General features: G+C 40.6%; 1 protein-coding gene across 7 annotated transcripts in view; it reads left to right on the top strand.

Annotated features, from left to right (window-relative positions):
- TNIK (TRAF2 and NCK interacting kinase) overlaps positions 1 to 27,720 on the top strand; it is a 623,603-nt gene that overhangs the window by 548,731 nt on the left and 47,152 nt on the right. For all 7 annotated transcript variants that reach the window (XM_069213031.1, XM_069213035.1, XM_069213034.1 and 4 more), the window contains 2 exons: positions 10,319 to 10,497; positions 17,506 to 17,632. In XM_069213031.1, coding sequence (XP_069069132.1) covers positions 10,319 to 10,497; positions 17,506 to 17,632 — 306 coding nt within the window. The remainder of the gene's footprint in view (positions 1 to 10,318; positions 10,498 to 17,505; positions 17,633 to 27,720) is intronic.

Raw genomic sequence — 27,720 nt, 5'->3', positions numbered from 1 at the left:
CTTTCTCTGCCTTTGAAGACCAGTTTGGTAGCCCTCTCCCTTCCTGCTTCACCATCTGCTGAGGGGAGATCTCCTCCCCCAGGCACATCTCTTTGTGTGGAGCCAGGCCAGTTCACACCTCATCAAGGCTGCCAGAGGCTGGCCAATCAGAGCACAGCAGCAAAAACATTGCAGGGCTGAAGTTGGCAACTTTTCAGGAAAAGTTTAAAACACTTTACCTGAACAAGTTATATTAAATCCAACAACTAGAAGTTGTGGTATTTATTATAACAATTCATTTGATACCAAACTTATTGTATCTGTTACTTAAGGGGACTATTAAAATAAAGTCTCCCCATTCTAGCCTATGGAGGCCATTCCCTACAATGAGGGAAAAACAAATTTGGCTGTTTTACCTCACCAGGGCTTATAAAACTATTTTTATAAGGTCCCTGCTTATAGTTACCTGGCACCCAGCCCTAGGGGCACATAGGGCACACCTTAGGGTGACTTATATGTAAAAATAAGGTAGTTTAAGACTTTAGAACTACTTTTAATTCCAAAGCCGAATTTGCATGTAACTTTAATTTAAAAGCAGCCAGCAAGGCAGGCCTGCCTTTAAAATGACACTGGGCACCTGAGTAGTGCACCTATGGGGCACTACCTATGCTGGGGTCCCTAAACCTCCATGCCATACCATATACTAGGGACTTATAGGTAGGTTGACCTAGCCAATTATAATTAGCCTAATTTGCATACTGATTTTACACAGAGCACAGGCCCTGGGACTGGTTAGCAGTACCCAGGGCACCATCAGAGTCAGGAAAACACCTGCAAAAAGTGGAAAATGGGGCAAAAAGTTAGGAGGCCTCTGCAATCAGCCCTGTCTTCTCACAGTGTTCAACAGACTTGTGCCTGTCACCGGCGCCCCTCTTGCTGGCCCAGGCAGCAACATTCCATGATGTTATTGATAGATGCCGGTTGCACCATTTGCATAATCGATACATGGAATGCAGCTAAAAATGTAAGCTGAAGGCAATTCTGCATCGACATCTGGCTTTAATAAACTATTCCCAATCTGCAGTTGCAAGAGTCGAAAGAACTTGTGGCTGCAGCCTGTCCAAGTGTGAAATGGGCACAAGCCTGTTAGAGGTGAGGACAGAACAACCAGGGAATGTCGGAGCAATCAGACCACCCAGGAGCTTATAGAAAAACCCAAGAGGAAGAGTCTCATAAGCTGATAAAGATAGGCCCGCAAAATCTATTTTAGCCGAAATCTCTTCATCTGACCCTTCAGTCTTTAAATTAATGACTACGTAGACATCAGTTTGACTGTCTCTTAGTTCTGAATATATCTGCTTATTAAGATACGGCTCTTCTCTCAAGAGTTACATATTTCATTGTTTTTGGATGCCTTCTCAGTAGGGGCTTGAACTTGTTTTGATGCCATTTCTATTCTTTTTTTAAAATTTAGAGAAACGTTATTGCTCTGTAAGACAGGTACTGATAGGGTGTCATTATTTAGCTGAAATGTATTTTCTCCTGGATGTGATTGCAAGGCTGCCAAGCAATGGAACCAATTCACACACGTGTGCTGAACGTCTAATCAACAACTGTTTTTCTTCCTTGGGCAGTTGAAGGCTTTGGTGGTCCAGCAAGCAAATTTGTAGATTGTTTTCAAATTCTTAACTTTATCCTGGCCTAAGATGTAATGCCCTAAATTGCCCAATATTTGATCATCTTTACATCTTACAGTGTTTTAATTATCTTTAAATGTGGAGACTCAGCAGAAGCAGAAATTAATTGCGCAGTGGCATTTGATTTTCTGTTATTTATCATTGACTTATATTTGGCAGACACTGATCCCACTTCCAAAATAACATTTTACTGTGGAAAGCTGAAGGTGAGGACTCGACTGCAAACAAAAATCAGCCCTTCCAAAGATGTTCAAACTAGTCCCATACTGCAGGAGGCCTGAGTTGAATTGAGACGAGGGATTCATAGTTGGGACAAGGCAGCCCATCCAAATTTGAAAGTAACCCTAGTGCCTGCTGCCCTCTTGGACATTGTCATAACAGCAATATGTCCAGTCCAGATTAGATGTAATCCAATGAACTCCAGTGCTCTCACAACTCTCTCTGATGCCAATAGCTTTGCTTGAGCTATTGTTTAATTCTTTTAGTGTAATATGCATAAAACAATGCTTCACCATGAATACATTCATTTAAAATTATTGCCAGCACCCATGTCCTTCATAAAATACTTAGAATTTATTCAGCATTATTGTTCTTCATTTCAAATAACTGTCAAATCCCTTTGCATTTGAAGTATTATTGGTATTAATTGCCATTTTACTCCTCATTATCTATATACCCAGTGGAGAGTTAACATTTACACTAGAGGGGTTTGTTTGTTACTGTTTGTTCCCCCTGATCTGACCTTCTGTAAGATTTTTTGTAGCATCTCTGTTGTCAGGAGACAGACTATCATGTCACCAGAGTAAGTGGTGCTCCTTTCCACTTTGGCAGACACTCCAGACCTTCCTTGGTTACTCTTTAGAAAAGAGAGTGAGATAGTGGAAAGAGAAGCATCACTTTCCCAGTGCAACAAAAATAAAACAGTGGGGGGAATACCACAGTCCACCTAGATACTCTTTCTGTCCATGTGACTACATGGCTGAGGATTCTTAGATGTAGAGGCTTACTGCACTACATGCAAACATTATCAGTTCTGCTCAGGGCATTTGATATGGCTTGCTGTCCCTACGAAAAGCCCTTTTTGCAAACAGCAGTGTGACTTTGTACTATTGTTACACTGTTCTCCTGGCGGAAGAAATGTAATTCCTTGCAGTGCACTTGGTCTCCTATTAAATCCCACCACTCGGAGGTCCGGGCAAATAGTGTCACCTTCTATTAAAGCTCCCTCTATCTCCAGATAAGTCATAATGTTTCTCTGGTAGTTCTATTGCTACATTTTATGATGTATAAAATGAGTCTGGGTCCCTGACAAGCTTTTGACATATAGGAAACTACATCCAGTTTACACAAGAACTGCTCAGTGAAAGAAGTGATTAGAAGTTTCAGGTTTTTCAAAAGGTGTGGTTGTGTATGACCAAGTATGGCCTATGAGTTAGGGTCTGATTTAGAGTTTGGTGGATTGGTTACTCCATTATAAACTTGATGGATATCCTGTCCATCATATTACACGTGCCATAGGTTATAATGCACCTATAAAACGGAGGGGTATCTGTCACGTTTGTGTTAGAGTAACCTGTCCTCCAGACTCTAAATCAGGCCCTAATATTTATATTTGTTTCAGACCAACCCAGGAGATTATTATAGGAATGTCTGGCTGTTCAGCACTCATTCACATTGTTATGCTTTGAACATTGGCTCACTAGTGTTGCCAACCAAATAAATAATTATAAATCCATGTTATATTCAAAGCATTTTTGAACTTTATTGAAAAAGGAGCCTACACACATGCCTAAATACATGATGTACTAAGCATGTTTTGTTGGCGGTGGGTGTAATATTATCTACTGTTAAACTAGAATCCATTGCTTTGTTAAAATTGTGAGGCTTTGAACAAAATCAGCATTCACCCAGACAAATTAATATAGTTATTCAGTGTACTTACATGCAGCATTATAACAATGGATTGAGCACTGTTGAATAAGTATTTGATTGCAAATAGTGTAAAAAGGTCAGCATTATTGATGACATTTTGTAAAGTCAGGATTGTTTTGTTCCACCATACAACATTCTGTAGTATTTATAATAGAAACTAATCGAAACTTCATGAGAAGCGCTTTAATTATTATTAATTAACACAGTTAATTTAAGCAGACAGTGACAAAGGCAAAAGTTGTTTCAAAACATATTGCAGTGAAGGAGCCAGGAGTCACAGTGATGGAGGTCAAACTTTATTACAGGTTCAAACTAGAGGGTGTTTATTCCTAGCCAGCCACCTTCTAAATGGCGAACCTCAGAACTTCGACACCAAAAAGAAACCATGAAACATTCATAAAACATTCTTAAAGGCACAACATATATAATTCTCCCTGCAATGAAACAACATTTATTGTACACTATGTACAAAGCAAAACCCACAAACAGAATTAGATAATACTAAAATTGCAAGAGAAAATACTAGATACTTACATTATAGGTGAAGAACAGAAAGGCGAGACATGAGCACAGAGAATTCATTTCCTGACATAATTCTGAAAACGTGATGGATCTTCCTAGATCAACCATTTTTCTCCCTCCTTACAGGTTGTAGCTCAGGGGAACCACTTCTTCCAGTAAAATCAGCTATATCTGCTCTGTTCACTCCTCAATCCCTTTCCGTATGTACCTACTCCCTCTATATGTTCTCATTATTCTACATCAACATGAGTCTCCTGCATCCTTCCTCCCACTTATCATTCTTCTCTTCCCTATACAAACACCTCGCCTTTGGAACACCACCACTCCCCTCCAAATCCATTTCAACACAACATAGTTGTCACATACAGCTTTGACCGTACATGGTCCCTGAAAATTCATGAAACCTCCTCTTACACAGCCCAACTTCACTTTTAACCAATGCCTCCTACCCCAGACACCCATCTGTATTGTTCTTTTCCTCTCATATCTTTATCTCCCACTCTCTGAATCATTTCTCTCATTCATGCTGGCACTAGTTTGGCCCTCTTATTCTCCTGACCACAGAGTCTTCTCAGTAACAATATTTAATTCTACACTTTGACATCTCGGAGTACGACATTTGTGTACCATTACCAGTTCATTAATTTAGAAGAGTAATCTTACTTCCTAAATTACTCTGCCAGCAGACTAATCATGGATTTAGGGGCAATCTATCAATCAAAATCTCACCACCAACTACTTTCTATGAACATCCACCATCACAAATCACATTTCACCCCACAGACCAGCAAGATGCCAAATACATCTAAATACATCCCTCCACATTCCATCCACCACTTATGAGATGCTTATTCCAACCATCACTTAAAGTAAAACTCTGTTCTCCATTTTTATATTCTAAGAAATAGACCACCACTTTTATATTTTGATCATCCATAATCAACCACCAAAATGTTGCTTTCACTCGATTCTTTGTCAAGGTTTGCCCCAAACTAATGTAATGGGCAAGAGTTTGACCGATTATTTTCCTTCATACATCCTTAGGAGGCAAAGACATGCTGCACGCATGACTAGACTGCCCTCATGCACCTATAACTCATTCAGCATTTTTAGATAGTCTTTTTGGTACCTGCACAGAACTGTCATACCCTCCACTTTGAGTATCGTGGCACACATCTGACAATGCTCCATCTTTCGCCATGCCTATGGCTCTCTCCTCCTTGGTGATGCCACCAAAATGTACAATTCTGTGTATTAACAGTTATTCCTTCCTCCTTCCTATTTCTCAACACTTTGCCATCTATTTCTTCCCAACTGATTAGTAGGTTGGGCTTACAATTAACTTGTACATTGCACAATCCAGAAATATATTCTAGCACAGTGGTTCCCAACCTTTTGAGTTCTGTGGACCCCCATTTTATCAATAGTGGAGCCCTGGGACCCCCACTGAATCATTATTGGAACCTGGGGACCCCCACTGAGTCATTACTGATAGCTCGGACCTAATATTATTACATTTTTTAGGCATTCGCGGACCCCCTGAGGAGGCTTCGCGGACCCCCAGGGGTCCCCGGCCCACAGGTTGGGAACCACTGTTCTAGCACATCTTTGCTCCTGCAGGTGTGCTGCCTTCCTTGCCAATATTGTTGATCTCTTATCTCCACCAGATAGTAAAACGTTAACCAAAAGTTTTTGATCAGTACACAATATAATCTTTACACCTCGTATGTATGTCCAATAACACTTTGAACCACAAGAAGACGCAGGACCCTCTCAACCACTGAATAGATCATTTTGAACTGGTGAGTGAGTAAGAAGCAAAAACATTGGTTTATTCAGTGACATCACAAATGTGGTATAAAATTGATCCAAAACCTGTTGCAAAAGCAGATACTGTCCTGCCTTCCATTTCATGTCAAAAGGAACTAAAACACCCTCATAGATTATTTTATTTTTGATTTTCTCAAAGTATTGCGTTTGTATGTCACACCTCACAAAACTGTTCCTTTCCTAATAAGGAACTCTTAGTGCATCCATTTGACTGCACAGTACTCCACAAATTGTACATAGCACTTTGTGAGCCCCATGAGTGACTTTTTCGGTCCTTGTTGGATGGTGATAAAACTAACCTTCTGCCTTCAACAATCTGTTTTGGGTTTCACGCCTTCTGCTTAAATTCTAATTTAAACATTCATCCTCTTTTTCCATGAATTTATTTTTCTTGCTTCAGTGTTAGTCAACCTTCTTTGTTTAGCCTAACACCCATTTTAAGAGAAAATGGTGCTCCTCTTTATTATATCCAAACCTCAAGAGTCCTGAAAAAATAGTATGTTATTCAACCCTGCAAATACTTCTGATATCATTCTTAATAATAGACTTGTGGTCCGGGACAGGCCAAACACTGGTAGAATGGAATACTCCCTCCATGATTATGAATGCTCTAGTTCACTTGAAAATGTTGTGCAATTTGATATGGTGAAACACATTCTTTAAGTCTAGCTTCAAGAAAGAAGTACCATCCCATCCCAAGCAATGGGACACAATTTTTGATATTTGGTATTGGAAAATTATGAACCAGAATGTTCTGGTTGAGGCTGTGCAGATCGACAGAACACAAGTGTGCCATCAGACTTTTCTGCAGTAACTGGGGACACCCAGCTTGGCAACTAATCCCCTCTATCACCATGTCTGTTAACATTGTTTTGTATTTCCTCGCTAACTATAACTGGTAGTTACAATCTTATAGACATACCTTTTGGGCTGCACCACCAGCCACTCACAATTTCCACTCCATATACATCTTTGGCATCTCAAATAATTTCATCAGTGATGGTGTCTTCTACAACCATAACTTGATTTTTTTCCTCTTGGATTAATGATGATATGCAAATCCTTCCGATGCACCCCACCAGCACTATATAAGTTACATGTCAGTCCTGTTAAACAGTTTTATTAGGTTGGTGTGTGAGATGAAGGATGGGAAAACCATCTATCATTAGTTATTCATATAAAATATCAACCACCATTAGACAGAGGAAAATCAATGAATTGTGCAGATGTCTTATTATTAAAGATACATTTTAAGGTTCCTTTACATGGGAGCCATGTAAGGGAGTAATCCTCATTATATTTTGCTACTTTTCTGAGGCACATAATCCCTAGCAATAGCTCATATTCAGCAAAATGCTAATCTACCCATATCATTTAGTATTTTAATGCCAGAAATCATAGACTTCCAACCAAATAATACATAACTGATTGTAAATGGACAAAGTTAAAATATAATATACATTTGAAGCAGTAGATATCAGCTTCGAAAAATGAATAAATTAGTAAATGAGTGGCATTTGATTTGAAACTAATTAGAGCTAGGTTACTGTACAGTAAAACACGTAAAAACATTAACTTTGGAGGGCAAGGCCATTTACAAGAGTAGCATGGTAAACTCAAAACAAGCAGCATTCCTCTCTGTGTTTGCACCTCAGTACAATCACTGTAGTTAATATTTAAAGAATGTTGGACTTTCTATTGCATAATGACTTTACATTGTTGTCTATCTCTCTCACACACATTCCTGGCATCTCCAAAAGCAAAACTGGAGGTCGTTCATTCTCCTACATCATACCCAGGACATGGAATAATCGCCCTCAACACATTAGAGCCTTCTCCTCACTTCTTGAGTTGCACAAGAAGCTGAAGACCTGGCTCTTTGTATAAGCCCCTTGGGGATCACAAACCTTCACACCTGCCCAAGTGCCTCAATACCCTTTCTGGTGAGTAGTGAGCTATACAAATCAGTATAACATAACAAACATGCTGGACTCAGAGGCCTTGAAAGCTGCAGCTACCATGTTAGTAAATAATGCCTCTATTTCTTTGCAGAATGGGGTTAATGTGAAATAATAGTATAATGCAATTGACATGTTCTTCACTAATCACAGGCACATATGGAAAGACTGCAAAGTTTTATGAATGAAGCTTAAATAAAGAGCAGGCCACTGAACACAAATGTTAATAACTATACCAATTAGTGAATATCAAGTAAAGAAATGCAATATTAGCATTAGAAATAGCATCTCAAAACTAATTATTTATATATGGCCCAGTCCTAGTAGCATAAACAGCATGGTAACGACAAATTCAGTACAAGGCGATTAGTAGTCAAACACGCTTCTAAAGATGTATATACCGAGCAGCAGTTGTGTGCATGGCTGTTTGTCTGTGCAGTTTTAAAATATAATTAAAATGTAGAATTCACTTTATTCAAACAATCACCTTTGATCTGCAAAACTTTCTCACATTTTAGTTAACGTTTGTTTGACAGTCTTGCCATTCTAGTCTGCTTAAACCAGTTATAAAGAGTATGCTAATTGTTTTGGGGTTCACTGAAGAGAATATGGCCATATGGAATATGTGGTATTTAGTTTTTTCAACAAGTTTCTTTCTCCCAATCCTTTGACTCTGACCGAATGCACTGATGGGCTCCATTGGTCACAAATGTAGGCAGAAGTGGTAAGCTTGATAAGCAAATTGCTGTGTTGTTCATGTGCATGGTTTGTGTCAATAACATTCTAACCCATTGTACCCTAAGTTTTCACATTTCTGTTCTACCATTTTCCCTGGCATAGCCTTTATAATTGTTTGAAAAAAGCCTCTTCTATACAGGCAGTCTGCAATGTTCTTTCATTTTTCAATTGCCATTTTTGTTTTATGTGGTTGGAAGTGTTGTCCAAGCCGAAAACCGAATAATGATTGCTAGGAAAAATTTAATTTTCTTCCATTATTATTTCCTTTCAACAGCCTCTTGGCCTTCATATTGAGTGGTTCTTATTGCAACATATATAACTGTGTTCTCAATTAAAGACTAGAGAACAGTTTTGCCACTCCCACCTCCAAAACCCTATGATATAATCAAATAATCTGCATGGAGTCTCTGTTGCAGTGAGCCGTTTGTGGACTGGAAATTGATAAAGAATGGTTCCCTTGAATACCCAAACTATTTAACAGTGAGATATCATTAAATGAGTTTTAGATGGTTGATGTGTACCTGCGAATGTTAATAATAATGTCAACATCTAGTTGTTCAATAATTTGAACTATGTGTACCCAAGCTATACACCACCGAATAGCTTTACGAGACTACGCTTATATTTAAAGCCAAAAAATGCATTCAACCAAAATTAGACATGGTTATTATTTTGTTTAATAAAACATTCAGGAGAAAGGTGTAGTATGTCCCATTGTCCATGTGAAAGTCACAATCTCACTCTGTTTCTTTTCACCTATTTAACTTCTACTCTTAATTATAATTAGTAATTTTCAAAACAAAGGACAATAAAATAATCCATATAACTGATTCTATTTCATAATCCACCAACAGACGATAATGCATACTTGATGAATCTATACAGATTTAATCCCTATTTAAACCAAACATTTTTGTATCAATATTTCCAAAGTTATACCTAGGAAGGTAGTAATAACAATATTTATACAAAGTGTACTTTATTGGCATACTAATGGTTTAATGCAGTCATCACTAATGTTATTTGTATGAAAACTGACAAAATATTCAGGTTTTGCCTCATATACAAAACTGCATGGATAATAATTCTGATTAACTTTGCTGTAATAGTGTGTTAATGCAATTTGTGTTCAGCTTACTTACTAATTTTAAATTAAATATACATTTAGGACATTCTTTTTTTTGTGAAGTGTTTGAAAATAAATGGGTTGGCTTGGATATGTTGAATCCAGCTTTAGGGGAATCATTTCAAATGTGCTTTATTTGATTTTTTTTTTAAACAGAACAGACATTTTGACTGATTTGCTTACTTCATGTTTTTACGCTTTTTCTCACTTGTCTTTTGTCAACGCACTTTTCCACTTACTATGATATTGACCAAACTCTAACTCTTCAACAAAATAAACATATTTGTACAAGTGATTATAAATATGTTGGCTATGTTCTTTAAAGTGAGAGAACTTTGCTGTTATGCTTTAATGTATGTGTGTGTGAACATTTGCTGTATACTTTATTTGTTTATCAGTAATGTGTGCTTTTGTTAGAAGGCCACATAGATGTGCCCTTGGGGTTTAGTAGCCAGTGATAAAATATATATTGGCATGTAATACATGTTTTTTTAATTAAATTACTATTCATAAACTCATACATTTACTTTCTGTAGGATTTGACTGCTTTAGCCAAAGAGTTGAGAGAGCTACGTATTGAAGAGACTAGTCGCCCAATGAAGAAAGTGACTGATTACTCTTCCTCTAGCGAGGAATCAGAGAGCAGTGAGGAAGAAGATGGAGAAAACGAGTTGCACGATGGAACTGTTCCTGTTAGTGACATTCCAAGACTCATGTAAGACCTATTACATTGCCGTTAGGATGTCAGAATTCAAGAGTCAGTTTCAATTGGTTTATTTCACGTTTCAGGACAACATACTTTGCTAATATGCCTAGTTTTGATCTTCTAATTTTCCTGATTGTATTCATTTGAGCTAATAAGAGTTAGAGATGCCCGAAAATTGAGCTGGTAGCAAATGATGTGATAATTTGCAGACGTTTTAATGAAACTCAATGGGAAACATGAAATATGTAAAAGTACAAACTGCATAAGAGCAAATGGAAAAAATGTTTTTTTTTTTTCTAACTGAATTCTTAATGAGTGATAGTCTCTACTTTCAAGGTGTGGTCATGCTTTGTATTTTGGGATAGGGCCACTGTCCCTCTTTGGGGAGCAGACCAAAACAATGCTAATATAGTAAATGTTAAGTTCTGCAGCATGACTAATAGTATTTTCCTCCTCTAAATCATATCATGATTATTCTTTTGCAAGGGTCCTAAAATGCCTATATGTCTGCCTGAGTTGTAAACCATACCTTGTCTGAGAGGCTAATGGAAATAACGTACTCCCATCTAATAGCATGGACCTTGATACTAATTATGGAGCATTTCCTTTTGAGAAACAAGGGGATATATTGACCAGCATCTAGCCTGGTGTGTTTTTCCATTACATTTTAAATGGGATTCCTGATAGATGCAAGGGATCTCAAGTGAACATACAACTAACTAGTCAAAAGAAGTTCGAAACCCTCACATTACTGTTAATTTCTAGTATATATACATCCCTTCCCTATCTTGATGCAAATGAGGAAGTGATTTTAACAACAATTTAGGATCTTGTACTTTACTTTTTGTTACCTGCAACAAAGAGGCCAAGAGTTTGGAACATAAACACAACCCAGCAGCTTGTATCACATTGTGCACAGAGCACTCCTAAAGACTCTTTGCCCCTCAGAAATCTCAAAGTTAAAAGTAAGTTGCTTTTTCATTTGGACATAAGCCATTAACAATAGTTTAAATAGAAAACTGTGCTTTTTCCTAATGAAAAAACAGTTTAAAAAAGGGTAACGTTACAAAACAAAGCTTTAAAAAACACAGCAATTGCTCAGATTATTTGTATGTACTCTAACTCGTCCCCCAAAAGCACTACTTATGATCGCACACATTTTAGATGGCACCACAGGTGCCAATTAACACTGATCATTTCAAGCAGAATAAGAGAAAGTAGCAGAGTGTTCTAACTGCCTTGTAGACTATCCTCAAAACCTATGAATATGATCTGAAAGACAGTACACCTTCTGTAGATAAGGGTTCAGGAGGGATGGTCATTTGTTTAGAGTTTTAATAGCTAAATTGTGATAGGGTGCAATATTGAGTGTGGTCCTTTTTGGAAGCTTTCCAGTGATGCTCTGTCCCTCCCTGGGAATTGATCCCTGAGTATTATTAAAATGTAGGTGCTTGGAATAGTGCCCACAGGAACACAGCTCATAATCCCATGCCATCTTGATCCAAAATGTAATGTTATATTAGATCGAATAACATTCTGCCAAAACTATAATTCATTGTTCAATCTATTTATTGGGATCAAGATGTCATAATATTAGTTACTGCTCTAACATTGCTAGGATGCATGCCCCTTTCTTGCTCAGCCTTTTATATCCCAACTTCCTGTTCGATCTTGGTGGTAGACCATCCCAATGTCATTGTATAGTTGAGTGACTTTGGAAGATGCCTGGTTGTGAGTAAAGGATCATGAGATTGGTACGGTATTTCAGGGAATGATAATGCTCTGCCTTATGAATTAAGTATTTTTTTTTGCATCAGACCAGCAGCCATTGAAGCACTGATAAGATCATCTTATATCTTTGATCCAGAGAGGAGATATGGGGCTTACTTGTATACACTGTGGATCCTTCACATGATTTTGACTGTGACCTCTGCAGTACCACCATTGCAGCAGTTAATACTGGGGACAATCATTGCCTAGATGAGTATTATGTGGTGATGAATTAGAAACATAAAGGAGAGAGAGTCATTCAAAGGAAAACAAAGTGGAAGAGCTCATTCTTGATAACCTGTTGCTTTAACAAGTGGTCAGAGTCAAAGATCACTTTCTTCAGATAATTGGTTAATCTGGTTGGTGCCTGAGAGATGGGTACGAGGGGGAATAGGGGTGTAATTAGGTGGTACGCTATGGTCCAAAGTGATGATCACAATATCTGTTTTAGATTAATTTACAGAGAACCCATTCAGAACCTTTGAATATTGGCCACGAGGGAGACCATTAACAAAAGTTTGCCAAATACTGAACGTCATATAATATTGTGATTTGGAGCAGAGTTCATCACTAAGTATCTAAAAAGTTGATTTATAGCTACAGTGAGTTTGTTATGAGTGTAGTCCTTGAACATAGCTGATGACAGCACTGCCCTGATGGCATACCATATTGAACGTTAGAGGTTTCAGTAATGGATTTCAACTTCTCCTAATGAGTGTAGTTATAAAACAATGAGTACGACCATTGTAGGACTTTTCCTTTTCCACTTGTAGATTCCAAACTTTTGAGGAGAATTTAGTGATCCTCTGTGACAGAAGAAACTGAGGGTTCGGTGAAGATAAATGCATGTGCATTCAGCAGGCCCCTCTCATGTTATACAATGATTCCAGTTCCTCTGTAAGGAGAAAAGCCAAAGGATATGTCATTAATGATATTGCTGAATTCAAGCTAAACGGAGATTTATTAAATTATCATAATTTGAAAACTCTATCCAGTTTACGCACGTCTAAGATCAGACTGGAGTACACCAAGTTCTCTAGATCCACAGTCTATTTTTTAACAGTGGGTTATCTCAGAATCTAACCTGTATAGTGGGTGACATTAATGAAAATGTGATGAGTCATTTGATGACCTATTGGTATTAATGTTTTTTTGTTTCATAGCAGGTATGGGTTACTGTTGCTGCTAGGCTTAGATCATTGAATTGCTATTTAAACTGCTCTGCAGCTTTCCGATTCCAAGTCTTTGCTATATGTATGTGTCCTATGAATTGAAATGCAATAAATTGTTTATGCTTTTATAATATAAACTTTTCTCTCATCATAAGGGCATTGTGATTATTGGCCCATGTGCTTGGTGCATGCTTATGGTGCACTCTCTTTAATTTGTTGTTAGCCTTGGGACAATGCTATGAGTTAGTCTAACTATTTTAAGGTTGGGTTATTTTGGTTTTCAAGTGTGTGTTTTAGGCCTGATGATAGGATGGCAATGGTAGACACCGGCATTGTATAGTTGGATATTGTTATTCTTCAGGTATGTCACCCATCACATGAAATGGGCTTTTTGAACATCAGACTCAATGCTTTTCTAGCCAATCCCTTCAGACAAGACCTACAATAACTGAAAACTATCTATGGCAATCTTAGAGACAATTGTTCTGCCCTTGATTGTTCCCTTAACAAGTTAGAGGCCACTGGTCACATGGGGACAATATTCTATGACAAGTGGAGATTGTCAGTGCTATGGTGTTCTGATCTCTAAGACATTTCTCCCCACATCCAGAAAGACTTGTGCAAAGTTTTTATTTTTGCCGCTACCTGTCAGTCTAGAATTGTACTCATTGATTCCTGCCACTCCTGACCTATCCCCAAAAAGATTGCTTGTCTTCAAACTATGATCTTTGTTGGGATGTGATCCAGTAAGAGTTTTGAACTCCCTGACTGATTTTATCATTCCTCCTTTCTTTCAGAATTTTAATTCTGACCTTGCCGATCAGGTTTTACCGAAAATATCTGGCCAGGTTGTCTTATTAGCCTTTTATGTACCTTCGTACCAAGTGCAGCGGCAACATATTCCCTCAGAAACAGTGCAAATTATGAATATAATATAATAACATTATTGGGTGTTCTTCTTTAGTTGAAAAAGCTTCACTCAGTTTCCAATTTTTCCAACTTTTTTAGGAATTTCATATTGTGCCTTTTCCTGTTTTACCATTGTACTTTTATTACTGCCATCTAAGGTCTGAGGCAGTTGCATGTGTTTGATTCTCTTTCTCTTAATGCAATCTTGCTCCATCTTCTTAATGTTTATCATGGTCTCATGTTGTACAGGTATTCTGGAGCACATGACAACAAAACAATGCCTTACATTACAATTGATTTACCTTTTTGTCCCTTTCCCTCTTACCTATTAGATCTACAGCTGACTGTACAACAATTGAGTTTGTCCTTGATAGACGTTTATACTGTATTATAATGAAACACTATTTTTGTGACTTCCTCTAGAGTTTTGGTTTCCAGTTTGGAAGCCAGAGCCTACATAGTTGATTACAAAACTGGCAAGTTCAAATTTAGACTCAGATTTCTACTAGGAGAGATTCAGTAGTTTAAATACATAATACAGAGCAAAAAAGGGAGTGCTTACACACAAAATCTATTACAAATTGCCTCTACTACTGAAGAAAGCAAGTTGCTACATACATGCATGTTGGACCTGGCCCTTTCTGAAGGGTCATCCTTTAACTTTTTGCTTCCTTCCTCCTATTTTTCTGACCAGTTTTTGTTGGGTTTAAGACTCTGAGCACTATACCACTGCTAATCAATCCTAAAGTACATATGCTCTCTAAATGACATTTTATATGTAATTGGCTTTTCCATAATTGGCATATTTGATTTACTAGTAAGTCCCTAGTAAAGTGCACTAGAGGTGCCTAGGGCCTGTAAAACAAGTCTTGCAGCACTGACTGTGCCACCCACATGATTAGCCCTGTAAACATGGCTCAGACCTTCTACTGCAGTGTCTGTGTGTGGAGGTTTTAAGCTACCAATTTGACTTGGCAAGTCCCTCTTGCCAAGCCCAAACCTTCTTTTTTTATACCTGTAAGGCACCCCTAAGGAGGGCCCTATGGTAGTCCCATGGGCAGGGTGCAGTGTATTTTAAGGGTAGGACATGTACCGATGTGTTTTACATGTCTTGACAGTGAAATACTGCCAAATTCATTTTTCACTGTTGCAAGTCCTATCTCCCTCATAGGTTAACATGGGGGCTGCTTTTAAATTTCCTTAAAGTGCAGTTTCCCTTTGAGAGCAGATATGAATTTGGAGTTTGGGGTCATTGAACTCACAATTTAAAAATACATCCTTTAGCAAGGGTGGTTTTTAGATTGTTACTTTGAAAGTGCCACTTTTAGAAAATGGACATTTTCTTGCTTTAACCATTCTGTGACTCTGCCTGTTTGTCGATTCCTTGTCTAGGTCAGACTGACAGTTGGGCTGTTTGTACATCTCCACTAGACAGTGAAACAAAGGGTGCTGGGGTAACCTCCATATCCTGATGGTCCATCTGGGCTAGGCTGGATGGACGAGTGGACACCTACAACTGACAGGGCTATGCCTTCCCTTACTCAAAACAGTCTCCAACCCCCTGGTGTGTCTGGAGCTAGGCCTGGGCAGGATCCTGTAAACAACCGAGGCAAATTTTTCAAGTTGGGTAACTTCAAAGGCGGAAAGTGGTATAAGTATTGGACCCCAAATCCCAGACTTCAGATTACTTCAAGGATTCAAGAGGAGCATTGGCCAGGAGAAGAGCTGAGGAGAAGTGCTGCCCCTGCCTGTGCTTTTTTTGGGCTATCCTGCAGTTGCTGCTTCTGCCTGTGACAGGGACAAAGACTGAACTTTTTTGTGCATTCCTGCTTGAGAGGTATCTCCAAGGGCTTGGACTGAGCTGCCTCCTGTTTTTGAAGCCTCAGGGGACAGCAAAGGCTTCATCAGCCAGTCCCTGAGACTTCATGTTGTGGACTCAAGCTTGCCAGAAGGTGCCAGTTCCTGGGCCCCTGGAAGTGAATTTTTGGTGACAATCCTGTGAAAATACACCGGATAACTCAGTACAACTTCACCAAGGACACCGCTGCCCGAAGCCTGCAATACCACCTGCACCTGGATCCATGGAACTCGCCAAGGTGCGACGACCCCACCGTCAATGTAGGCCCAATGCTGCTGCAGCCACTGACGTCCACACAAACCTTTGAGTTGGAGTGTCGTCACCCAACGTTCGTGACACCCGTCTCGGTCTCAGAGGCTGTGACATGATTGCGACCCCGTGAGGTCGCCCCGCAGCATCGTGACTTCGCCAGACTTTGACTTTGCTGGAGATACCACTGGCTGACTCCTCACAATGGATGCCGCCTCACCTCCACCATTCGCAGCAACGACCCTACCCCTCTTTGTGATGCCTTCAGTCCTTTGCCCGCAGCACCGGAATCAACACCGCATCAGATCCAGCATCGCCTTGCCCACCAACTCCTTTTCCATGCATTTTGCTAAAGTACAGTACCTGAGGGTCCGTGTGACTCCGTAAACCGCGCCAGTGGAGTCGCATTGTGGGAAACGACGCTCCCAGGATGCCGCTTTAACATCAGATTGCAACATTTGTGCATCTAGACACTATTTTGGTGTTTTTAATTGCTAAAGTCATATTTTTAATTGTATATGGTGGATTTTTATTGTATTTGGTCTTGATTTACTTCGATAAATATTTACTATTTTGCTAAACCTATGTGGTGTCCATTTTGTAGTGTTTCACTGTATTACTGTGTGTTGGTACAAATACTCTACACATTGCCTCTAGGTTAAGCCTTTATACGTGTGCCAATCTACCAAAGGGGTGAGCGGGGGTTAACTGGGTGTGTTTCTCCTTTACCCTGTCTAGAGTGACGGTCCTTGCTTGGACAGAGGCAACCTGACTGCCAACCAAAGACCCCATTTCTAACAATGCACACTATAACAACAGTTTGAGGTGGATCTGTCTAGCAGGTTTCCAGTGTGATCATAAGTACTAATCAGTGGTCTAAGTTGACTGGGCCTTATAATGCACTCACTTTCTCTAGGGCATACGTTTAAGGTCAAATTTGGTCATTTATAAATAAGTTGTCTCAAATGTCATCTAAACATAAATGTAAAAATATGATTAATATCTAAATATTGCTTGTGAGAAGAGAGCTACAACTTATTGGTTTCATTCTTTTGGCAGACCAACTGGAACATCGGGTAACAGTGAGCCATATAGTCTAGGGATGGTAGCACCACCTGGTCTAGAGACATCCCAAACTGACACATTTAACAGCATTTCAAGGGAAGGCACTTTAATGATCAGGGAGGTAAGTGAAACATAAGAGTTTTTGGTCATTGCTAAACTTCACTCATGACTTACTGATGTTATCATTTCCTCTGACAAGGATAGCAGTATATTTTGTAAACATTGGGCAAATGAGAATACTGCACTAAAATATGTGACTAACTGGTATTAATGACTAGTTCTGTGAATGGGAAATATTGTCTCATTTTCTACCTTTTCTATAACGTTTGCAGTCTTGGTATATTAATGATGAAATTTGTGTTCACCATGCAACCATCCAAAAAATCTACAACCAAACCTTCCTTTCTTCTCTTAATCTCCACTTCATACCACTCTCCTTGCTACCCCCTACTTCCATCGTGTGATCAGGGCACACCCCCATTGATCAACAGTATGCATAATGATGCACCCTTGACTGTACATTATAAGGACAAGTCAGAGAGAGTTTAGGTACCTCTAAAGAGCTTTATGCAGCTCTAGAAATTGAATGTGTCATGATATTCTTAAAATATCCCTTAAAATGGGTATTCTGCTCATGAAGCAGTTAATAAATTCTGTAATATTTTTAAAACTAATGTTAATGTGTTCTCTGAAGTTACAAGTAGCTAGTAAAGAAAAAGGTCAGTCAGTTGTGACACATTCTAATGCAATTATATTTGTATTTTTAAGGATACCCTTATTATGAGAAACTTCCCAAATAGATCTATATAAACACAACACATATGCATAGGCACAGACATACTGCCCCTCATTACGACCCTGTGGTTTGTAAAAATGCCAGGGCTGCAGTGGTGATCGGACCGCCGCTAATGTGGCAGTCCAAGATCCACAATTATGACCATGGCGGTTGCGACACGGTCAGACTGCCACACCTCCTCTTCGCCTCCACTCGATGGGCTGGCAGTGCTGGCAGTGCTGGCGGTCCTCATCTGCCAGGGTAGCTCAGCAAGCGGCGCTGCCCTGGTGATTACGACCCCCTTTCTCCACCAGCTTTTACATGGCGGTAACACCACCATGTAAAGGCTGGCGGAGATGGGGTGCAGGGGCCCCCATGGCCAGCCCCATTGCGCTTTTCACTGCCTGCTTATGCGATGGCTGCTGGTGCACCCTACGCACCGTAACATTGTTGCCGGCTCAATTATGAGCCGGCGTCAATGTTGTGGGCTGTTTCCCACTGGGCCAGCGAGTGGAAATTTTGTTTTCAAACTCATAATAGGGGCCACAGGAAGGGTAAAGCACTGGCGGTATCCTGACTGCCGAACTTTGGTGGACAGCCTTTTCCATCCATCGAAGTCTTAATTATGGCCACAGTTTCTTAAAGCTGTATTTGATGCTGAGACGGCATACATCTACACTATGCATTATGAAATAGTTTGACAAACTTATAACTAGACATTTGAGTATTCATTTTGAAGTTATGTAGTTCATTTTCTTATGGTGCAAAATGTATTTGCTTTGAATCACTTCAATTAAAAATCTATCATTTTAGTTTATATTTCTTATTGGCAGTTTTATTACCATTTTCAGGTAATAGCAGAACAACTATGTAGGGCAGTCATCATCACTATATACTATTCTCTGGTCTCATCACAAAGCAACTTTCGCACAGACCTGCAGTGCAACCCAGAATATTTTTGCACTGCACTATATCAGTATGTATGTGTGTGTGTGTATATGTGTGTATATATATATATATATAAGAATCCTTCCTAGTGCCCGTATGGATGTTGGCCTGTGACAGACAGCAGATCTCCATTTCTGCCCTTACAACTGCATTGAGTTAAATGTTCCGGCCCTGTCTCATTAAGGAGCAAGAACAACAAATATCTTTAAAACAAACATTGGCTAAGCCAATAGGTCACAACGTTGGGACCTATTTGGTTAGCCAGTGGGTTTGGCATGCTCTACAGCATCCTTGATGCTGTGAAACCTTGCTAAAAATGAGAAAAAAGCCATTTTGTAGGTGCACTCCCCAAGCATGCGTACATCAACAAAACGGCACAAGCATTTTTTCCTTTTTTTGTTGTTTTTTTTGTTAACTGAGGTGGATGGGAAGACAAAAGGCAAAAAAGTGGTGCGAGACAGTAGAGGAATCAATGCTGTTGGGGTAAGCAGTTTGGAATCACAGAGAGTGAGAGTGGGGATATAACAGAAGGGGGCACGAAGCAAGACATGGGCAGAAAGCACAACATAGATTTGGTGTGGAGAAGAACACATGTGAGAAAGCAGCATCGGAAACAAGAGGACAAACTCATCATGGAGGAGAGTAGTGGAGAAACACACAGACAGAAAGAGCAACACGAGTGTGGCAGAGGGGGGGAAGTAGACGAGAAGGCAGCTAGAAAACATATGCAATCTTATGGATTGCTTAAAAAAAGTAGAACCTGAAAAGTTAGCAGTGGAAGGACACAAGTAATACATCCATGCTGCGGTGGAGAGACAAACACACAAAGTAGAAGTAAAGCACACACAAACCAACAAATAAGAAGCAAGTAAATGAGAATGACAAAGAAGTCACCCTATACTAAGCGATAGGGTGGCTTTAAGCCCACTGTAAGCTGGCAATTCATCTTGCAACAGAGTGTATAAACTCTCTAGTAGGCAAGTCCTAAATATAGAATTACTCCACGGACATTGGGGAAAATACATCTCTCCCCATGACCGTTGTTGTACTCTTCACAGGTACCTTCCTCTTTATGAATGAATAAAAACTTCGTACGAGCTACTAGTATCCAATCAATGGTTGTTGGAAATGGCCCTTTTTGTAGGGTCATCCCCAATCTTTTTTTTCTGACCTGTTGCTGTTGGCTTTTGAACTCAGAGCACTTTACCACTGTTAACCACCGCTAAAGTGCATATGCTCTCTGGGTAAATTGTATTGCTGATTGGTTTATCCCTGATTGGCATATTTGAATTACTAGTAAGTCCCTTGTAAAGTGCACTAGAGGTGCCCAGGGCCTGTAAATCAAATGCTACTAGTGGGTGTGAGAAACTGGGGCTGATTGCAGAGGCCCCCTAACTTTTTGCCCCCATTTTCCACTTTATGCTGGTGTTTTCCTGACTCTGATGGTGCCCTGGGTACTGCTAACCAGTCCCAGGGCCTGTGCTCTGTGTAAAATGGATATGCAAATTAGGCTAATTATAATTGGCTAAGTTAACCTACCTATAAGTCCCTAGTATATGGTAGGGCATGTAGGTTTAGGGACCACAGCATAGGTGGTGCACACCTAGGTGCATTGCTGAGGTGCCCAGTGTCATTTTAAAAGCAAGCCTGCCTTGCTGGCTGCTTTTAAATTAAAGTTATATGCAAATTCGACTTTGGAATTAAAGGTACTTCCAAAGTCTTAAATTACCTTATTTTTACATATAAGTCACCCCTAAGGTGTGCCCTATGTGCCCCTAGGGCTGGGTGCCATGTAACTATAAGCAGGGACTTTATAAAAATAGATTTATAAGCCCTGGTGAGGTAAAAACAGCCAAATTCGTTTTTCCCTCATTGAAGTAAATGGCCTTCATAGGCTAGAATGGGCAGACTTTATTTTAAATTTTAAAGTCTCCTTAAATGTTACATACCAAGAATTTGGTATCAAATTGATTGTTATAATAAATCCCACAACTTCCAGTTGTTGGATTTAATATAACTAGTGCAGGTAAAAAGTTTAGACTTTACCTAAAAAGTTGCCAATTTCAGCTCTGCATTGTTTTTGCTGCTGTGCTCTGATTGGCAAGCCTGCAGCAGCTTCTGCCAGGCTACTTTAATGAGGTGTGAAGTGGCCTGACTTCACACAAAGGAATGTGCTTGGGGGAGAGAATCTCCCCTCAGCAGATGGGGAAGCAGGAAGGGGGAGGGCTGCCAAACTGGTCTTCAAAGGCAGAGAAGGACATCTGGAGCACCCAGCAACACCCCCACATCCTGCAACCCCAGACAGCTAGGTGCCCCCTTGATTAGATTAGGAGAGGGCAGGAGAGGGGTGTGTTTATGATTTTTAGCCACACCAGTGGGTGGGCTCAGCCAGATCTCTCCTCCAAAAATCAGATTCATCCATTTTGGATTTTTAGAGACTATTGCCTTCTGGGATGGATTTTTGCCACACTTCCCAGGAAGTGGTCATCACAGGGGGACGACCCTGTCCCTGATTGGAGGACCAGGGCCCCCCTGCTTTTCACCCAGGAGCAAGGATAAAACTGGCAGACCTGCACCCACGCCTCAGATCCCCTCCAGAATTCAACAAGAAAGGAACTAAAGAAGAAGAAGGACTGCCCTGCTGGACCCCTGGCCTGCACCTGGACCCTGCACTCAGAAAGACTGCACCAGCTGCACACTTGGGCTTCACCACAAGAAGGACTTTGCCTGGCTTCCACTGGTTCAAGGAGGGACTCCCTGTTTGCTACAGGTGAAAAATTGCTAACCAGAGTCCCCTGCACCAACTCCTGAAAAAGTGACCAGCTGACCACTGTCCAGTGGCCAAAAAGGAGTTTGCGCCAGGTGTATTCTGGGAGTTGAAGTCCGCACTTCCCAAGCACCATCACAGAACTTCTGGACCCTTGGGGTGAGCTGTGGACCCCAAAAGAACCTTAAAAGAACATCTGGGTGAAGCCCCAGAAGTTTGGAAAAGATTGGAGAATTTTTGGAAAAAAGCTCCATAAAGTGACCGACCCGACGCGGAAATTCTAGCCGGCTTGCCTCAACCGCGACCCGGCCTGACTTCGTGGTTCGTCCCGGTAAAGAAAAACATCCAAAAAAGAGACTAAGTCCGAACGTAAAAAGTTGACCGGGACCTTCCAGCCATCGTATCCGAGAAGGGCTCCACGGACGTCGGATCAAGATCCAGGTTTACCCCGGTCGAAGGATTTTCATCTCGAAAAAACGACTAAGTCCGAAGGTAGAAATCACCACCGAGGAAACCGACTTCGCGTATCCGGACAAGGGCTCCAGGAGGTCGGATCCAACTGGCAGGTTCGTCCCGGTGAAGAAAAACTTCAAACTAAAGACTAAGTCAGAAGGTAACTTTTTAACCGAGGCTTCCCGCGACCTGTATCCGAGCAGGGCTCCATCGCGGTCGGCCTGAAAGTTTGACTTTGTCCCGGTCCTGGTGCAACCAGATGACCCGATTGGCGCTTTTCGTTTCTGAGCGCTAGAAAATAATAATACTTTAAAAATTCATATCTCCGGTTCCCCTGAACCGATTTTAATCGTTTTTGTGTCATTTTAAAGATAAAAATATAAGCTATTTTTATAAATTGGTTTTGGATTTTTAAACTGTTTCCTGTGTTTTATTTAATTACTGTTTTGTGATATTTGAATGCTTTACACTTTGTCTCCTAAGTTAAGCCTTGACGCTCGATGCCAAGCTACCAAGGGTAGAGCTGGGATTAATTTACTGAGACCTAACTGTACTTTTGTGGAGGTTTGTGGCTTGTTGCTAGGTGTAGGTACCTACCTGCCCTACCAATAACCCATTTTCCAACAGTGGGCCTGCAGCACAGGTTGTTCAACCCACATTAGTAGCTCTGCATTCATGTCTCAGACCTGCCATGGCAGTGACTGTGTGTGGAGGTGTAAACTGCCAATTCGACTTGGCAAGTGTACCCACTTGCCAGGCCTAAACCTTCCCTTTTCTTACTGATAAGGCACCCCTAAGGTAGGCCCTCTGTAGCCCCATGGGCAGGGTGCAGTGTATGTTTAAGGTAGGACATATACTAATGTGTTTTATATGTCCTAACAGTGAAATATTGCTAAATTTGGTTTTCACTGTTGCAAGGCCTATCCCTCTCGTCAGTTAACATGGGGGCGGCCTTTAAATATGATTAAAGTGTAGATTCCCTTTGGGAGCGGATAGACATGTGGAGTTTGGGATCTCTGAGCTCACAATTTAAAAATACATATTTTAGTAAAGTTGATATTAAGAGTGTGTGTTTGAAAATGACACTTTTAGAAAGTGAGCATTTTCTTGCTTAAAACATTCTGTGACTCTGACTGTTTGTGGATTCCCTGTCTGGGTCAGTTTGACAGTTGGGCTGTTTGCACCTATCTCTAGACAGTGACACAAAGGGAGCTGGGTTGTAGTCTGCATATCCTGATGAGCCACCTGTGCTAGCAGGGAGGGGAGGAGTGGTTACTCACACACGAAATGGCTGTGCCTGCTCTCACACAATGCAGTCTCCAACCACCTGGTGTGTGTCAGGGGCCTGGCCTGGGCAAGGCAGGATTTCACAAACAAGAGAGTCTTTTCTTTGAAGTAAGGCTACTTCAACGGGTAAAATGGGTATATGAAGGGCACCCAAAACCACAGACTTTAGACCACTTCGGTAAACCAAGAGGAACCTCTGCCTGGAGAAGAGCTGAGGAAGAAGAGCTTCCCCTGCCTGTGACTGTGCTTTGTGGAGCAATCCTGCAGTTGCTGCTTCTGCCTTTGCAAGAGGACAAAGACGAGAGTGTGTGTGCCTTCCTGCTTGTGAAGAACTCTCCAAGGGCTTGAACTAGAGCTTGCCTCCTGTTGTTGAAGTCTCAGGGACATCAAAGACTTCTCTCTGCCAGCACCTGGAGCCTCTGCTGAGACTCCTACCCTGCCAAGTGGTGCCATCCAGTTCCTGGGACCCTGAAAGGAGAAACTGGCTGAACAAGATTAAGAAATCCACGCACAGACCGCCGTGCGGGGAAAAGATCAACGCGACTCTGAGATGCGGCTGAAAAATCGACGCTCGCCTGCAGCGCGGTTGGAGGATCAATGCACGCAGCTGGCGAAATGACACACAGCATCGCTGACAGAGGTTGGTGAGATCGCAACCCCATGTGCGTGGTTTTTTAATCATCGTGCAGTAGGATTTCCAACGCAAACATTGCTCGGCATGTAAAAACGACGCAAAACATGCCCGGACCCGTGAGTGCTGTTCAGAGAGAAGAAACGACGCATGCAACCCAACCGAAGGGGGAACGACGCACGGTTTTGCTTGTGAGTGATATCGACGCATCTCAAGCCCCTTTTGACACACACTCGCCCGTGTGGGGTTATTTTTGACGCACCCAGGTACATTTTCACGCTAACAGTGTTTAAAATCACATGAAGACTCTTTTTGTTTTGTTTTTAATTGATAACTTGACCTGTGTATGGTGGATTTTTGTTGTGTTTGTCTTGTTTCGATAAATATTTTCTATATTTGTAAACCTGTGTTGTCATTTTATAGTGTTTTCATTGAATTACTCTGTGAGTTGGTACGAATACTTTACACCTACCAATCTGAAAGTAAGCCTACTGCTCGTGCCAAGCAACCAAGGGGGTGAGCGTGGGTTAGCTGAGGGGTGATTCTCTTTTACCCTGACTAGAGTGAGGGTCCTTGCTTGGACTGGGGTAACCTGACTGCCAACCAAAGACCCCATTTCCTACAATGGTTTGCAAACATTAATTCATATACTTGTGAGGGTCAACCCCCTTTCACGCTCCCTCCTTCTTGTGAGTCACAATATGCTGCAAAGTGGACATTGTGGTTTGCAAATCTATTTACAAGTTGCAATCTTCACTTGATAGATTGTGTTTCTGCTTTGTGCACTTGCCAAGCCTCCATTTTTGTGCAGTGCTGGCTCTGTGAAAGCCAGAAGGCATTCAACCTGAGGCAGGTTTATTTCACATTTATTTAGTACATCCACATGTATTTGCAAGGCATTTTCATTAGAGCTGGATTGTACAGTGTCAATTTAAGTGCCCAATTGTAGTGTAGTCGAGGTATAGCCACTCAGACTGTCTTTAGTATTGCCACTTGGCTCATTTTTTCCCTGATATGACAGTCTCAGCCCATTTTAAATGGAGCACGATTTGCCACGAGAGAAAACTTTTGCAGCATTTCACTTGTGTGTGGGTTTACATTCCAGCAATCCATTATTGACTAGTTTTACAGCATAGTTTAATCCCTTGACTCCCATACCTCTGACATGATTTCTAATCTGTTGACTCTTATTCATCCCACTTCTGAATTATTCATAGCATTGTTATGTTGAAGCCATTTAACTTACGTACTGCTCAGCAGTTGTTTTTCTAATTTGGGTGGTCTAATAGGAACTAAAAATGTGCCAGGGTCCATAAAGAATTTAACGTTCTTGTATGGACCATTCACCTCAATTTTGAACCAACTTGTCATTTTGCAGATTAGAGAAATAAAATAACGATTATTCCTTTTAAGTACTACAAATATATATATATATATATATATATATATATATATATATATATATATATATATAATGGCCACTTGATGCGGTGCTGGTCATGTTTCAAGGAGTATCAATGTGCCATGAAGAGAGCAATTTCACTTTGGCTTGAGTATCTCAAACATGAGCTGCAGTACATAAAGCACTAGTCCATCCACAGGGTACAGTTGTTTACAGAAAGTAGAATGTGGCTAAAGGAGAATAGGTGTATTAGAACATGGAATTATGATGGGTACTAGGGGGAGTAGTTGGAACATGTAATTGGATCAGTATTTCTATTGACAGCCAAATTGATCTGTCCAGAATCAGTAATGTCCCCACCATGGGAATGAACAGTATATACCTGCAGGGGTAGTTGTACAAAGAGCTACCATTCATGAAAAAAGAAAACCAAGATGCTGGTTGCCAGATGTGAAAAGTGCATTGCAGAAATAGCCTTTATGAACCCTGTATACCTCAATTCTGCATGAATGATTTAATTTCTGTACCTTATATTCACAATTGTGGTGTCCAACTACCAGTCAAGTAATCTAATGTAGACTTGACATCGATGTTGAGATAGTAAAAAGTATTATTGTTACTAATTACTTAAAGAAATCCTCCAACCCATTTTGAAAATTGCTAATATTCACCCAATCAGTCTTTTTAAATACTCTCTCCTTACCAGTCATTGAGCACCAGCCAACAGAGTTAAACAGTTAAAAACAAGGTCCATTAGGGTCTACTTAAGTCTCTTTTTCTAAACTGTTTCTTGTTGTCATCCAAAGGAAGGGCAGACATTATTCTCTCTGGTACTTTGGTTGAACGAAAAAATAAATTCTCCTGATGCCAAATGTTGTTGTGTACGCAAGCCCTTGAATCTGATATTTAAAGAACACATGACTGCACTAGTACCAAAAGTCTCTTAAAGCCCCATACCTATATTGTACTGAAAGAGGCATACTAAATTAAAAACATACATTCTATTCCAAAACCTGAGTTCAGGCAAATACTTTCAAATGTTATCCTTTTCGGGGTTTTTGTAGCCAAGTGCAAAATGTATCTTTACAAGAGGTGTATGCAGGAAACAACAGGGATGATGTAAGAAAATCCAGTACATGGGGCTCATTAATCATTTGATATAAAGTTAGAAGGAAATACCCTGTAGCAGGGTTTCTTGTGTCACTTGCTATTGCCTCCTCAATGTGAGTAAAATAGGAGGGCTAATGTGTCATAATACTGCAACTGCATATTTTTGGCTATCAGTGTCCATCTATATTTATTAGGTGATAACAGGGTACAGTATTACGATGCTATTGTGCATCTTTGCTCTGTCAAGAATGCCCTAAAACTATTACATCCCCTTTTCCACCAGCCTTTCCCTGGCGGGTTCCCCCGCCAAAGAAAGGCTGGTGGAAGGGGTGCTCTGGGGCCTCCCTGGGGGCCCCTGCACTGCCCATGCACTTGGCGTGGGCAGTGCAGGGGACCCCGTGCAGGTCACTGCACGATTTACGGGCAGAGATCTGCGCGACAGGTGCTGCTGCACCCACCGCACACCAACATTGGCGGCGGCTCCATTTGGAGCCACTGTCAATGTTATGGCCCAGCGGGGAAAACATTATACAGCCAGCAGGGGGGTAGTCGCGCTGGCGGTCTTCTATTGATCGCCAGCGCTGATTTCTGCGGTTTTTACCGCCGAGATCATAATCAGGGCCTAGATGGCCATTAATTATTTTATAACTCATTGCACACGTCTACAAGTTCAAGTTCAAACTTAAAAATATACATTGTGTTATTTCATAGTGGATCGTGGTCGCCACGTTAGAGGTTACAAAGCTTATATATTGTTTGGACTGAGGAATGTGGCTACCCAAACCACTGTGTGTATAACATGCTCCATGTACCTCAACAGCAGTATTAACTTTAAC

The sequence above is a fragment of the Pleurodeles waltl genome, chromosome 11 (assembly GCF_031143425.1).
Source record: "Pleurodeles waltl isolate 20211129_DDA chromosome 11, aPleWal1.hap1.20221129, whole genome shotgun sequence".
Classification (NCBI taxonomy): Eukaryota; Metazoa; Chordata; class Amphibia; order Caudata; family Salamandridae; genus Pleurodeles; species Pleurodeles waltl.
The sequence above is the reverse complement of the archived record's forward strand: the minus strand, read 5'-3'. Positions and strand labels throughout refer to the sequence as shown.